This window comes from Dysidea avara, chromosome 7 (genome assembly GCF_963678975.1).
Source record: "Dysidea avara chromosome 7, odDysAvar1.4, whole genome shotgun sequence".
Classification (NCBI taxonomy): Eukaryota; Metazoa; Porifera; class Demospongiae; order Dictyoceratida; family Dysideidae; genus Dysidea; species Dysidea avara.
The window spans coordinates 33,519,582-33,534,059 of NC_089278.1; the positions used below are offsets into that span (position 1 = coordinate 33,519,582).

The window sequence follows — 14,478 nt, forward strand, 5'->3', positions numbered from 1 at the left end:
GTAGATCATCAAGCCAGATAGGACCACTACCCCGTCCATAGTACGCAGAGTGTCTAGCATCAACTGCTTTACCAAGACCCAGTTCACTGCATACAACTTGTGCATCATTCAAGTCCCAGTGATCATCACACACTGTACCCCATTCACCATTGTGATACACTTCCACTCTACCTTCATATCTGGTTGGTCCATTTACTAGGCGAACTGTTAAATGCCATGTATAAAAATTTAATACAACAATACTAATTACCATTTACATAACTGCAGACAACTCCAGCATCTTGCACATGTGTACAACTTCCTACATTACCAGCTCCATTGTGTGTACAGTGAGATAATTTACTCTCAGTTCCTAAACACCCAACTTGGTTTAACCATACAGGACCACTGCCAGACCCAAATTGAGCTTGTCGTGTTGCTATTCCATTCACATAACCTAGTTCTTTACACACAACAGTAGCATCAATGTCATCCCAACCACTGTCACATATTGTCCCCCAAATTCCTTGGTACATTATTTCTACGAATCCTTCTCTTTCACTTGTGCCACCAGTAAGTCTTATTGGAGCATCTGTAATGATAAAGATGTAATTGCTCTATGTTAGTAATTGTCCAGATAGACAGTATAACATTATGTCATGCAAATACATGATATACCATACCTATAGATATATGAAACTTTCGTGGGCAAAACTTTCACGGTAGAGGGAAAATAAACTTACCATATTCACTCGATTTGTGCCGTATCCTTGAAGATACTTGTTGTTTTAAATAGATACTTGTTTCTTCGTATAGTACTACAGTTTCTGAAAATAATCTCACACCCTCGAATAGTACTGTACTATACTTTCGTAATTACACTTTACTAGTGCTCTCATACCTTTAGTTATAATCTCCATCTCGACTTAAGGAAGGCATTGTCCTGGAAAAACTTAAACAGCTGTCACATAATCGAAATTCTGGATATTTGTTAGTAAATTGACCATGTAGCATGAGGCGTGACATGGTTGTGCTACAAGGACTTGAGTGAAAGAAAGGTCTTGTATAGAACAAGTAAGCAGCAATGTGCTGTGATTGTTTTATAAAACTATAATGTAGAATAGCTATAGTAGTGGCAGGTTTAAAATATTTGTAGCGCACCCTCAAATAATATTGCAGTGCGGCACTATTTGAAGGGTTTTATCCTTATATTTTTGGGCAAAACATTAATAGTACCCCTGGGGTACAAATTGAGTATGTGGTATTTGCAGTAACTTTCATGGTAGATGAAAGTATGGTGGCACTCGCAGTGCATATCTGTTTACATAAAAAACACATTCATAATAAGTGGGTGTGGCTCAGAATGATTATGATGCACGCATACACCTAATGGTTGATTAGGATATTGGGTATGGCTCCATGTAAGCATATACACAGGAATGTTCATGGCTTCTTGCATAACTCTAATAATTGGGTGTGGCTACAATGCCACGTATGACTACAGACAGTGACACACATTCTGATAATGGGTGTGACTCACAAAAGAAACTGGAATGCTGCAGGACTTTCTACAAGCAAATTGATTTATTTCGCATGTTGCTACCATTAATTATGCCACAATAACAATTTTACTACTGGCATATATATACCTTTCCATTTACATGGGAAACCATACTGCTATGTGGGAAAATCCCTACTTTGACATTGAACAGATGGTAGTAACATGCCAATGTTAGGCCTGAGCCTATAATGCCAGAGGAATAATGGGTGGTTAGTTTCGCTAGAATAATTCTAGAATAATTGAAAGCTGTCAGGCATATAATCGACCCCCTTGGTTGGGGATATCTTTGAGGACTCAAGGGGTACAAATTGTGATGAAAGTAAAGATTCTGATTCACTTGAAACCCAGTACATACATGTATGTTTCCAGCTACATAGCTGTTTTGATGTATTTCTTCAATGACAGTTGAAACTCCTAAATTTTTTTATCTTCACTTGATATCACATACTGTATATACATAAACAGCAAGAATTATGTAAGAATAATAGTTCTCATGTTTGGGAATAATTGGTAATAATTTTAAGAAATTCCAGAAAGAATAATAAGCAAATGTGAAAGCATGATAGGCTCAGGCCTAGGCCCAATGTAAGATTCTCCTACATAGCTATGTTGTAATACCGTAAAATCCAGTTATTAGATGCATATGGTTATTTGGCACATATTACTTGTTAAGCGCATATGGAATATTTGTGCTAAACACTTCTTGTTAAGTGCATATAGTTGAAATCACTCCTGCAAGCTAGTACTATATAGAATGGTAGTAAAATACTAATAGTACAAGCCAGTAGAGTCACGGTACACTTGATACTTCACCAGGCACATGTGTAGCCGCCTGTATTAATGATAGCTGCAACTGACTTTTCAGGACTGTAGTTTCCTCAACTGAAGTAAGCTGTTTGACTGGACACTGTGGGCACGAGTAATACTCTCCTAGCAGAAACCTGTTACAATCACATATGTGATCAAATTTTGGAAAATCACCCATATGGGTGCATTTGACACTTAAAATATTTAATGACCAAATAACAAGCAAGCTTTATAGTGCAAATCTACTTTTTGATGATTGTAAGCCATTCTCAATACCTTAAATTACTAGAAAATTCTAGAAATATTTTTATAACTCTCCTCTGCTCGTAATAGTAGCCCACTATACATGAAAATTCTAATTATTTCATGTGCGCCCATATGGGTGATTTTCCAAAATTCGGTCACATATTAAGTGGATGCACTTTGTTAAGCATAGTGTATTTCTCAAATAATCCTTCCGAGAATTATAAGTACATGTGCTTAACAACCAGAGTCTACGGTAGCTCATCATTCATATATCTTGTTTCACTATTTTTTATCCCTGAAACTTTGCTTCATTTTATATGGTAACCCATAACCCATATATGGTAACCCATAACTTGACTGGTGAATATGGTATAAGCCTACAATTTGGTCACTCAACAACCCTAACCTGGCAGTAGCTGTGGGTGTAATTACATGGTGATAGCTTTAGTAGATTAGGAGTTATGATTAGCCAAACATGGATAATTGGAAAGGCTATAAGAGCCCTTTTCGCAGACCGGGTCACATATAGCATATGCACAAACTCACAAAAGGATCAAAGAATGGTGGTCTCATTAATCTTATCAAACATTTTGTGATTTCACAATACATTAAATCAACCTAACACCTCAACAGCAAAATCAAATATTCTAATTAGGGAATTGTACATAAATTCCTTATAGCACCAAGAACCCTCACAAACCATATATCAGGCAACCCAATGGAAAATACATTGCTTTCATAGTTAAATTTACTACCCTTACTTTATATAAGTGATCCGATCTGCAAAAACCCAACACTATCGTGTAAGCCTAGATTTTACAGTGTAAAACACTGATTACAATGGGTTAACTACTTGCATATTATTTGTAAATTTTTTGAATGCTTTGTTGTTAGGGAAGAAAGGGTCTAACGATAAAAACCTGGATCAAGACAAACGGTAGTGTGTCGTGCGGCCCAAGAAGCCGGCGCGCCACACCGTGAGTATATTTACAGGAAGAAAGTAAATGCGATTTTCACACCTTTGTAGCTCCGTGATTCCTTATCCGATTGAAACCAAATTTGCTACAGAAGTGCCGGCTAGCTAGGGGAGTCCACATTCCGAATTTGAAGAAAATCGCTCCAGCTATTTCCGAGATACGAGCGGCCAAAGTTTGGGTTTTTTTCTTCTTCTACTTCTTTTCGCACACTTTGCAAAATCGGCCATAAAACACGAATGCGTGCTCCAATTGGGCTGAAATTTGGTACACCTAAAGGGCTCATTAAGGCGAATCTCAGTACCGAGTTTGGTAGGAATCCGATGAACATTCACGGAGTTATGACCGATTATTTGCGTAAAATAAGGTCGAAGGTTTGTCACGCCCACAGGGTAAACCGCTTGAAGGAATGAGCTGAAAATTGCTATGTAGATGGAGTAACTATCGTAGGAGTGCCTTCTTGTGGTTTGAAAGGAAGCCAGCTAAAGGCCATCGAGATATGACACAAACCCCAACCTGTGTCACAATTACGCGATCGATTTTTATGAATAAAAAAACTAATAGTTTTCACGCCTACCAGGCAAACCACTTAGAGCAGTGAGCTGAAAATTGGTGTGTAGCTGGAATAATTATCATAGAAAGTCCTTGAAGTAGTACAGAAAAATCGGGTTACAAACCACTGAGTTATGATTCCAAAGCCAACTACGTGTAGCATATGCGAGATCGAGATACTCTAATAGAACAGTCACCCTAATAGAGCATTCAGCTATGTTTTTAACCTACTCCATTATAAAATTATGTGACATTGCAAGTTATTCTGTAGGGAGATCAGCTATAAACAGTTAATCTTATAGACAATTCAAGTCACCATGTAGACAGTTCAGCTACAAATATGTTGCTGTAGAGATTCAGAACATTATAAGTCACACTGAAGAGAATTCAGCTATAAACAAGTCACCTTGTAGAGACAACAAGTCACTCTATAGAGAATTCAGTTACAAACAAGTCACTGCATAAAGGGTTCAGCTACAAAACAACTACCCAGTAAAGAGTTCATCTAGATCGGCTACAAACAAGTTACTTTATGCAATGTTCAGCTACAAGTAAGTCACTCTGTAGAGAGTTCAGCTACAAACAAATCACTCTGTAGTACAAACAAGTCACTGTATACAAACATGTTACAACTCTATAGAGAAAGTTATAACTCTATAGAGAGATCAGCTAGAAACAATCAGTCATCCAGTAGAGAGATCAGCTAGAAGACATCACCTTATAGAGAGTTTAGTTAAAAAGAAACCACCATGTAGAGGGTTCAGCTGCAAACATATCACCCTGTAGAGAGTGCAGCTATGAGCAGATCACCCTGTAGAGAGTTCAGCTAGAAAAAGTCATTCTGTAGAGAGATCAGCTAGAAGGATCACCTTGCAGAGAGTTCAACTACAAACAAATCACCCTGCAGATAGTTCAGCTACAAATAAGTCACCCTATAGAGAGATCAGCTAGAAGAAGTTATCTTGCACAGAACTCAGCTACAAAGAAACCATCATATTATAAAGAATTCAGCTGCAAACAAATCACCTTGTAGAAAGTTCAGCTACAAACAGATCACCCTGTAGAGAGATCAGCTAGAAGAAATCACTTTGTAGAGAGTTCAGCTTCAAAGAAACCACCATGTAGAGAGTTTAGCTGCAAACAAATCATCTGTAGAGAGTTCAGCCAGAAACAAGTTCACTATGTAGAGAGATCAGCTAGAAACAAATCACCCCGTAGAGAGAGCAGCTACAAAGAAACCATCCTGTAGAGCGTTCAGTTACAAACAGATAACCCTATAGAGAGTTCAGCTAGAAACAAGTCATCCAGAGATCAGCTAGAAACAAGTCACCCTGTAGAGAGATCAGCTAGAAACAAGTCACCCTGTAGAGAGATCAGCTAGAAACAAGTCACCCTGTAGAGAGATCAGCTAGAAACAAGTCACCTTGTAGAGAGATCAGCTACAAAGAAACCATCCTGTAGAGAGTTCAATTGCAAACAGAAATCCCTATAGAGAGTTCAGCTAGAAACAAGTCACTGTGTAGAGAGATCAGCTAGAAACAAGTCATCCAGAGATTAGCTAGAAACAAGTCATCCTGTAGAGAGATCAGCTAGAAACAAGTCACCCGGTAGAGAGATCAGCTACAAAGAAGCCATCCTGTAGAGAGTTCAATCGCAAACAGAAATCCCTATAGAGAGTTCAGCTAGAAACAAGTCACTGTGTAGAGAGATCAGTAGAACTAGAAACAAGTCATCCAGTGATCAACTAGAAACAATTCACCCTGTAGAGAGATCAGCTACAAAGAAACCACCTTGTAGAGAGTTCAATTACAAACAGTTAACCTTCTAGATAGTTCAACAAGAAACAAGTCATCATGTAGAGAGATCAGCTAGAAACAAGTCATCCAGAGATCAGCTAGAAACCAAGTCACCCTGTAGAGAGATCAGCTGGAAACAAGTCACTCTGTAGAGAAATCAGCTACAAAGGAACCATCCTGTAGAGTTCAGCTACAATCAAGTTACACTATAGAGAGATCAGCTAGAAACAAATCATCTTGTAGAGGGTTCAGTTGCAAACAAATCACGCTGTAGAGAATTCAGCCACCCTGTAGAGAGTTCAGTTTGAACAAGTAACCTTGTAGAGAGTTCAGCTACAAAGAAATCACCATGTAGAGAGTTCAGCTGCAAACAAATCACCCTGTATAGAGTTCAGCTAGAAACAAAAATCATCCTGTAGAGAGTTCAGCTAGAAACAAATCACCCTGAAAAGAATTCAGCTATAAACAATGAGAGTTTCAGCTACATTTCAGTTATGTAAGAAGTCACCTTATTAACTACAGTATGTGATAATCATCACTCAATGTTAAATACACAAAATATTTCATCAGACAAAAGCTATACACACAATTACTTCCTTTCTTCCACAATTCCTTACAAGTTAAAAGGAAGCAGCATCAAAGCCATATGGCCAGTTTTGTGACTTGCAATACAAAAAGAAGTGATATCTAAACCAAAACAGCCAAGCCGTAAAAAAAGAGTGCGGCCCCCAAGGTGAAAAAAGATGTGAAATCCAAGGTGGCGGCCAAGAAATGGCTGTGATGGTAGGTTAATGGCAAAAATTTTAATTACGACAATTCAGGTGAATTTGGTGCCGAATCCTAGTGGAGGAGGAAACGCAAATTCACCTGAATTGTCGTAATTAAAAATTTTGCCATTAACCTACCATCACAGCCATTTCTTGGCCGCCACCTTGGATTTCACATCTTTTTTCACCTTGGGGGCCACACTCTTTTTTTTACAGCTTGGCTGTTTTGGTTTAGATATCATCTTAATTATGTGCTCAAGAGGATTTCAAAAATCTTTGCTTTGTTGCAGTACAGAAAAGGATATGTAAGTTATGGGTGTTTATTTATGTCCGGTTGAAGTGACACTATGCGGTTGATCTTTTTCGCTGAATTTGCAATTGCTTGTAGTGAGCAAAGGTGAAGCAAGGAAATACTTACCCAGCAAATAATTGCCCTATTCACAGCAAATATGATGGTGCAAGTTTCAACTCCATATGTCACTGTGTTTGTAGGTTACAACCAATTGTAATAAGCGTCTGTAATTTATTTTCCCTTATACTTGCTGTATTTCTACTGTTGTTACTTTGTAGGATTGTAACTCCGAAAGTTATTGGCATATGAAGCTGAAACTTTGCCAGAGCATACACTTGCCTAAGTAGATTACTTATCAAGAATTTAAAAATGCACAATTATGTTGGGTTTTCACAGATCCAGTCATCAGACAGGCTCTACTTCATTATGCATACTAGAATACACAACATAAACTAATAAGTAGGGAACACTTTAGTCAAGCAATTTTTAGACTATGTCATGCATAGTATGCTTTTAAGTTTAGTCATTAATAAGGTATTTAAAATCCAATAGATACCCGCTGGTAGGTATCTAAACTGGTTAGATACCCATGACAAATCTTTTTGTAATGTGTGTCGCATGCTTTGCTGGATTCCAGTCACAACAGCCATCAGAAATCATCACAGAAAGCATCGCTGGATTTTACAGATGATCATATTTATCTAGGAAGCCTACCAGTGAGTTATTTTAGTACTTAGTCTAATTTGATCAGGAAGCCTCATTACTGGTAGTGACCAGAGCCACAGAGCCATAATAGTCTAAATCAGTTACTGCATGCACAAATCCACAGTATCTGTGCCATTCCGAAGGTCTCTAACAATAGTGCAAACATCTGAATTTGTGCAATAACCTATGCATAAACTGCTCATGTCTTACATTTTAAATACTGTCATAACTGTCTTTTTGTGTTAGTCATGACCGCTTGCTAGAGTGGAGGCACAGTATATACAGTAGCTATAATTATCAGTAGGCCATAATCATAATCATATTGCAGAAGGAACTGTACACAGCTTATCATTACTGCCATCATCATTACTAAATAAATGACTAATTACTACAGTACCATCACCTTGCAACAGATGGCTGACAGTTGCTTCTATTATTTTATCTACTAACAGTAAATAAGCCCTGAATTTATAGGAGAATCCTATGTACAATATAGGCTTTGAACGAAAATATCTTGATAACTGTACATTAGTATCCCTAAAAGAACTTTGCATGGGTGAGACCAAAAGAAAACTGTAAAGTACAGTTGAGGTATGAAGTAGACTTTGTTGACTTATGTTTTTATAAACATCAAAGCTATATGTTAGAGTTAAAGCACTGCCGCGCGTGTGTACGGAAATACAGTACGAGGGGATGTGTCGAGAAGCTAATACAGCACGAGGCAAAGCCAAGTGCTGTATTTGCCTCGAGACACCCCCCGAGTACTGTATTTTTTGTACACACAAGCAAGGCGGTGCTTTAAGTGTTATATTGTACTTCCTGGTCACGTCTGGCTCGGAGCAATTTTCTCTAGTACTCAAACTGCTGTGATTTTCGGTGATAAGGATATCAGTAAGTGTTTAACTAATCTATTCCTAGTCATAGAACGAACTGATAGGATTAGTTTGGCTAGTTTCACGCACGTGTCAATCAGTCAGTCAGTCAGTAACAATAAAAATATCCGTAGTAACCATGTGTTGCAGGATTGATTGGGCTTGATTGCACCCAGCCAATGCATCATGAAGGAAATATAGACTGGTTTGTAGTTGATAATTACCCCTACTGTTTAAAAATGAGTGTGAGCACAGAAGTGATTATCATTACCGACTGAACTGTCACATCTCACTCCAGCATCTTCACTATGATCACAGTTTTCATATTCAAATCCATTATGTTGACAATCAAAGAGATTTGTTTTACCAAATGTACACTGAACATTATCAAGAAGGATGATACCACTTCCTCGACCAAATTGTGCACTGCCAACAGCTGTTCCAGTAGTGCCAAAACCCAATTGTCTACACACTACACTTGCATCAGTGTTATCCCAGTCATCATCACACACTGTGGCCCAACTATTCTTATAATAAATTTCTACTCTTCCTTCATTAGCAGCTACTCCATTTACCAGTCTGATGGGAAGTCCTACATAGGTGAAGTACTTATTTCACTGTGAAGTAATGCATTCAATACTTTGATACTACATTGATAGGACATATAGCATATGCACAAACTCACAAAAGGATCAAAGAATGGTGGTCTCATTAATCTTATCAAACATTTTGCAATACATAAATCAACCTAACACCTCAACAGCAAAATCAAATATTCTAATTAGGGAATTGTACATAAATTCCTTATAACACCAAGAACCCTCACAAACCATATATCAGGCAACCCAATGGAAAATACATTGCTTTCATAGTTAAATTTACTATCCTTACTTTATATAAGTGATCCGATCTGCAAAAACCCAACACTATTGTGTAAGCCTAGATTTTACAGTGTAAAACACTGATTACAATGGGTTAACTACTTGCATATTATTTGTAAATTTTTTGAATGCTTTTTTGTTAGGGAAGAAAGGGTCTAACAATAAAAACCTGGATCAAGACACACGGTAGTGTGTCGTGCGGCCCAAGAAGCTGGTGCGCCACACCGTGAGTATATTTACAGGAAGAAAGTAAATGCAATTTTCACACCTTTGTAACTCCGTGATTCCTTATCCAATTGAAACCAAATTTGCTACATAAGTGTCGGCTAGCTAGGGGAGTCCACATTCCGAATTTGAAGAAAATCGCTCCTAGTCTCGCGCAGCCAGACCACTATTTCTCCCCACGGTGCTTATCGATTAGAGATTATAAGCGCCTGCTCGAAATAGGGCAGGCGCTTATAATCTCTAATCGATAAGCGCCGTGGGAAGAAATAGTGGTCTGGCTGCGCGAGACTAAATCGCTCCAGCTATTTCCGAGATACGAGCGGCCAAAGTTTGGGTTTTTTTTCTTCTACTTCTTTTCGCACACTTTGCAAAATCGGCCATAAAACACGAATGCGTGCTCCAATCGGGCTGAAATTTGGTACACCTAAAGGGCTCATTAAGGCGAATCTCAGTACCGAGTTTGGTAGGAATCCGATGAACATTCACGGAGTTATGACCGATTATTTGCGTAAAATAAGGTCGAAGGTTTGTCACGCCCACAGGGTAAACCGCTTGAAGGAATGAGCTGAAAATTGCTATGTAGATGGAGTAACTATCGTAGGCAGGGCCGCCCAGAGAAATTAAGGGGCCCAGGGCAAAGAGTTAAAGTGGGGCCCTTGACCCAAGTTGTAAGGTGAAGACCAAAATAAAAAAAAAAAAGAAAAGGTCACAACCTACTGGCAATGACAATAACTACCCATCACCAACCATATCTCCTTATCTATAAGCTTGCTATACTGCTCCTCTGAAGAATACTGTGACTGCTCTATTAAAGTATTTAGATCTGACTGCTCTATTAGAGTATATCGATCTTTTAAACAGGTATTCAGGGGGCCCTTCATGGGGCCTCCTGGGGTCCCTTTCAGGCTGGGGCCCGGGGCAAAATGCCCCAGTTGCCACCCCCTGTGGGCGGCCCTGATCGTAGGAGTGCCTTCTTGTGGTTTGAAAGGAAGCCAGCTAAAGGCCATCGAGATATGACACAAACCCCAACCTGTGTCACAATTATGCGATCGATTTTTATGAATAAAAAAAACTAATAGTTTTCACGCCTACCAGGCAAACCACTTAGAGCAGTGAGCTGAAAATTTGTGTGTAGCTGGAATAATTATCATAGAAAGTCCTTGCAGTAGTACAGAAAAATCGGGGTACAAACCACTGAGTTATGATTCCAAAGCCAACTACGTGTAGCATATGCGAGATCGAGATACTCTAATAGAACAGTCACCCTAATAGAGCATTCAGCTATGTTTTTAACCTACTCCATTATAAAATTATGTGACATTGCAAGTTATTCTGTAGGGAGATCAGCTATAAACAGTTAATCTTATAGACAATTCAAGTCACCCTGTAGACAGTTCAGCTGCAAATATGTTGCTGTAGAGATTCAGAACATTATAAGTCACACTGAAGAGAATTCAGCTATAAACAAGTCACCTTGTAGAGACAACAAGTCACTCTATAGAGAATTCAGTTACAAACAAGTCACTGCATAAAGGGTTCAGCTACAAAACAACTACCCAGTAAAGAGTTCATCTAGATCGGCTACAAACAAGTTACTTTATGCAATGTTCAGCTACAAGTAAGTCACTCTGTAGAGAGTTCAGCTACAAACAAGTCACTCTATAGTACAAACAAGTCACTGTATACAAACATGTTACAACTCTATAGAGAAAGTTATAACTCTATAGAGAGATCAGCTAGAAACAATCAGTCATCCAGTAGAGAGATCAGCTAGAAGACATCACCTTATAGAGAGTTTAGTTACAAAGAAACCACCATGTAGAGGGTTCAGCTGCAAACATATCACCCTGTAGAGAGTGCAGCTATGAGCAGATCACCCTGTAGAGAGTTCAGCTAGAAAAAGTCATCCTGTAGAGAGATCAGCTAGGAGGATCACCTTGCAGAGAGTTCAACTACAAACAAATCACCCTGCAGATAGTTCAGCTACAAATAAGTCACCCTATAGAGAGATCAGCTAGAAGAAGTTATCTTGCACAGAACTCAGCTACAAAGAAACCATCATATTATAAAGAATTCAGCTGCAAACAAATCACCTTGTAGAAAGTTCAGCTACAAACAGATCACCCTGTAGAGAGATCAGCTAGAAGAAATCACTTTGTAGAGAGTTCAGCTACAAAGAAACCACCATGTAGAGAGTTTAGCTGCAAACAAATCATCTGTAGAGAGTTCAGCCAGAAACAAGTTCACCATGTAGAGAGATCAGCTAGAAACAAATCACCCCGTAGAGAGAGCAGCTACAAAGAAACCATCCTGTAGAGAGTTCAATTACAAACAGATAACCCTACAGAGAGTTCAGCTAGAAACAAGTCATCCAGAGATCAGCTAGAAGCAAGTCACTCTGTAGAGAGATCAGCTAGAAACAAGTCACCCTGTAGAGAGATCAGCTAGAAACAAGTCACCTTGTAGAGAGATCAGCTACAAAGAAACCATCCTGTAGAGAGTTCAATTGCAAACAGAAAACCCTATAGAGAGTTCAGTTAGAAACAAGTCACTGTGTAGAGAGATCAGCTAGAAACAAGTCACCTGGTAGAGAGATCAGCTACAAAGAAGCCATCCTGTAGAGAGTTCAATCGCAAGCAGAAATCCCTATAGAGAGTTCAGCTAGAAACAAGTCACTGTGTAGAGAGATCAGTAGAACTAGAAACAAGTCATCCAGTGATCAGCTAGAAACAAGTCACCCTGTAGAGAGATCAGCTACACAGAAACCACCTTGTAGAGAGTTCAATTACAAACAGTTAACCTTCTAGATAGTTCAACAAGAAACAAGTCATCATGTAGAGAGCTCAGCTAGAAACAAGTCATCCAGAGATCAGCTAGAAACCAAGTCACCCTGTAGAGAGATCAGCTGGAAACAAGTCACTCTGTAGAGAAATCAGCTACAAAGGAACCATCCTGTAGAATTCAGCTACAATCAAGTTACACTATAGAGAGATCAGCTAGAAACAAATCATCTTGTAGAGGGTTCAGTTGCAAACAAATCACGCTGTAGAGAATTCAGCCACCCTGTAGAGAGTTCAGCTACAAAGAAATCACCATGTAGAGAGTTCAGCTGCAAACAAATCACCCTGTAGAGAGTTCAGCTAGAAACAAATCATCCTGTAGAGAGTTCAGCTAGAAACAAATAAAACTGAAAAGAATTCAGCTATAAACAATGAGAGTTTCAGCTACAGTTCAGTTATGTAAGAAGTCACCTTATTAACTACAGTATGTGATAATCATCACTCAATGTTAAATATACAAATATTTCATCAGACAAAAGCTATACACACAATTACTTCCTTTCTTCCACAATTCCTTACAAGTTAAAAGGAAGCAGCATCAAAGCCATATGGCCAGTTTTGTGACTTGCAATACAAAAAGAAGTGATATCTAAACCAAAATAGCCAAGCTGTAAAAAAAGAGTGCGGCCCCCAAGGTGAAAAAAGATGTGAAATCCAAGGTGGCGGCCAAGAAATGGCTGTGATGGTAGGTTAATGGCAAAAATTTTAATTACGACAATTCAGGTGAATTTGGTGCCGAATCCTAGTGGAGGAGGAAACGCAAATTCACCTGAATTGTCGTAATTAAAAATTTTGCCATTAACCTACCATCACAGCCATTTCTTGGTCGCCACCTTGGATTTCACATCTTTTTTCACCTTGGGGGCCGCACTCTTTTTTTTACAGCTTGGCTGCTTTGGTTTAGATATCATCTTAATTATGTACTCAAGAGGATTTCAAAAATCTCTGCTTTGTTGCAGTACAGAAAAGGATATGTAAGTTATGGGTGTTTATTTATGTCCGGTTTAAGTGACACTATGCGGTTGATCTTTTTCACTGAATTTGCAATTGCTTGTAGTGAGCAAAGGTGAAGCAAGGAAATACTTACACAGCAAATAATTTCCCTATTCACAGCAAATATGATGGTGCAAGTTTCAACTCCATATGTCACTGTGTTTGTAGGTTACAACCAATTGTAATAAGCGTCTGTAATTTATTTTCCCTTATACTTGCTGTATTTCTACTGTTGTTACTTTGTAGGACTGTAACTCCGAAAGTTATTGGCATATGAAGCTGAAACTTTGCCAGAGCATACACTTGCCTAAGTAGATTATTTATCAAGAATTTAAAAAGGCACAATTATGTTGGGTTTTCACAGATCCAGTCATCAGACAGGCTCTACTTCATTATGCATACTAGAATACACAACATAAACTAATAAGTAGGGAACACTTTAGTCAAGCAATTTTTAGACTATGTCATGCATAGTATGCTTTTAAGTTTAGTCATTAATAAGGTATTTAAAATCCAATAGATGCCCGCTGGTAGGTATCTAAACTGGTTAGATACCCATGACAAATCTTTTGTAATGTGTGTCACATGCTTTGCTGGATTCCAGTCACAACAGCCATCAGAAATCATCACAGAAAGCATCGCTGGATTTTACAGATGATCATATTTATCTAGGAAGCCTACCAGTGAGTTATTTTAGTACTTAGTCTAATTTGATCAGGAAGCCTCATTACTGGTAGTGACCAGAGCCACAGAGCCATAATAGCCTAAATCAGTTACTGCATGCACAAATCCACAGTATCTGTGCCATTCCGAAGGTCTCTAACAATAGTGCAAACATCTGAATTTGTGCAATAACCTATGCATAAACTGCTCATGTCTTACATTTTAAATACTGTCATAACTGTTGTAACAGCACGCCAGCCGCCAGAGGAATCAGGACAAGAAGAATCCGAGGAAGAATCGCAGCTTAACAGTTCACTTTATTGAG

General features: G+C 38.6%; 1 protein-coding gene across 1 annotated transcript in view; it reads right to left on the reverse strand.

Moving 5' to 3' along the window:
- Nucleotides 1–4: 4 nt before the first annotated feature.
- LOC136261190 (neurotrypsin-like) overlaps nucleotides 5–14,478 on the reverse strand; it is a gene marked incomplete at its 3' end in the record, with an annotated part of 86,965 nt that continues 72,491 nt past the window's right edge. Inside the window, exons 4-6 of the mRNA XM_066055166.1 lie at nucleotides 8,823–9,143; nucleotides 251–571; nucleotides 5–204 (exon numbers count right to left, since the gene is read on the reverse strand). Of these exons, the coding sequence (XP_065911238.1) occupies nucleotides 5–204; nucleotides 251–571; nucleotides 8,823–9,143 (842 nt within the window). The remainder of the gene's footprint in view (nucleotides 205–250; nucleotides 572–8,822; nucleotides 9,144–14,478) is intronic.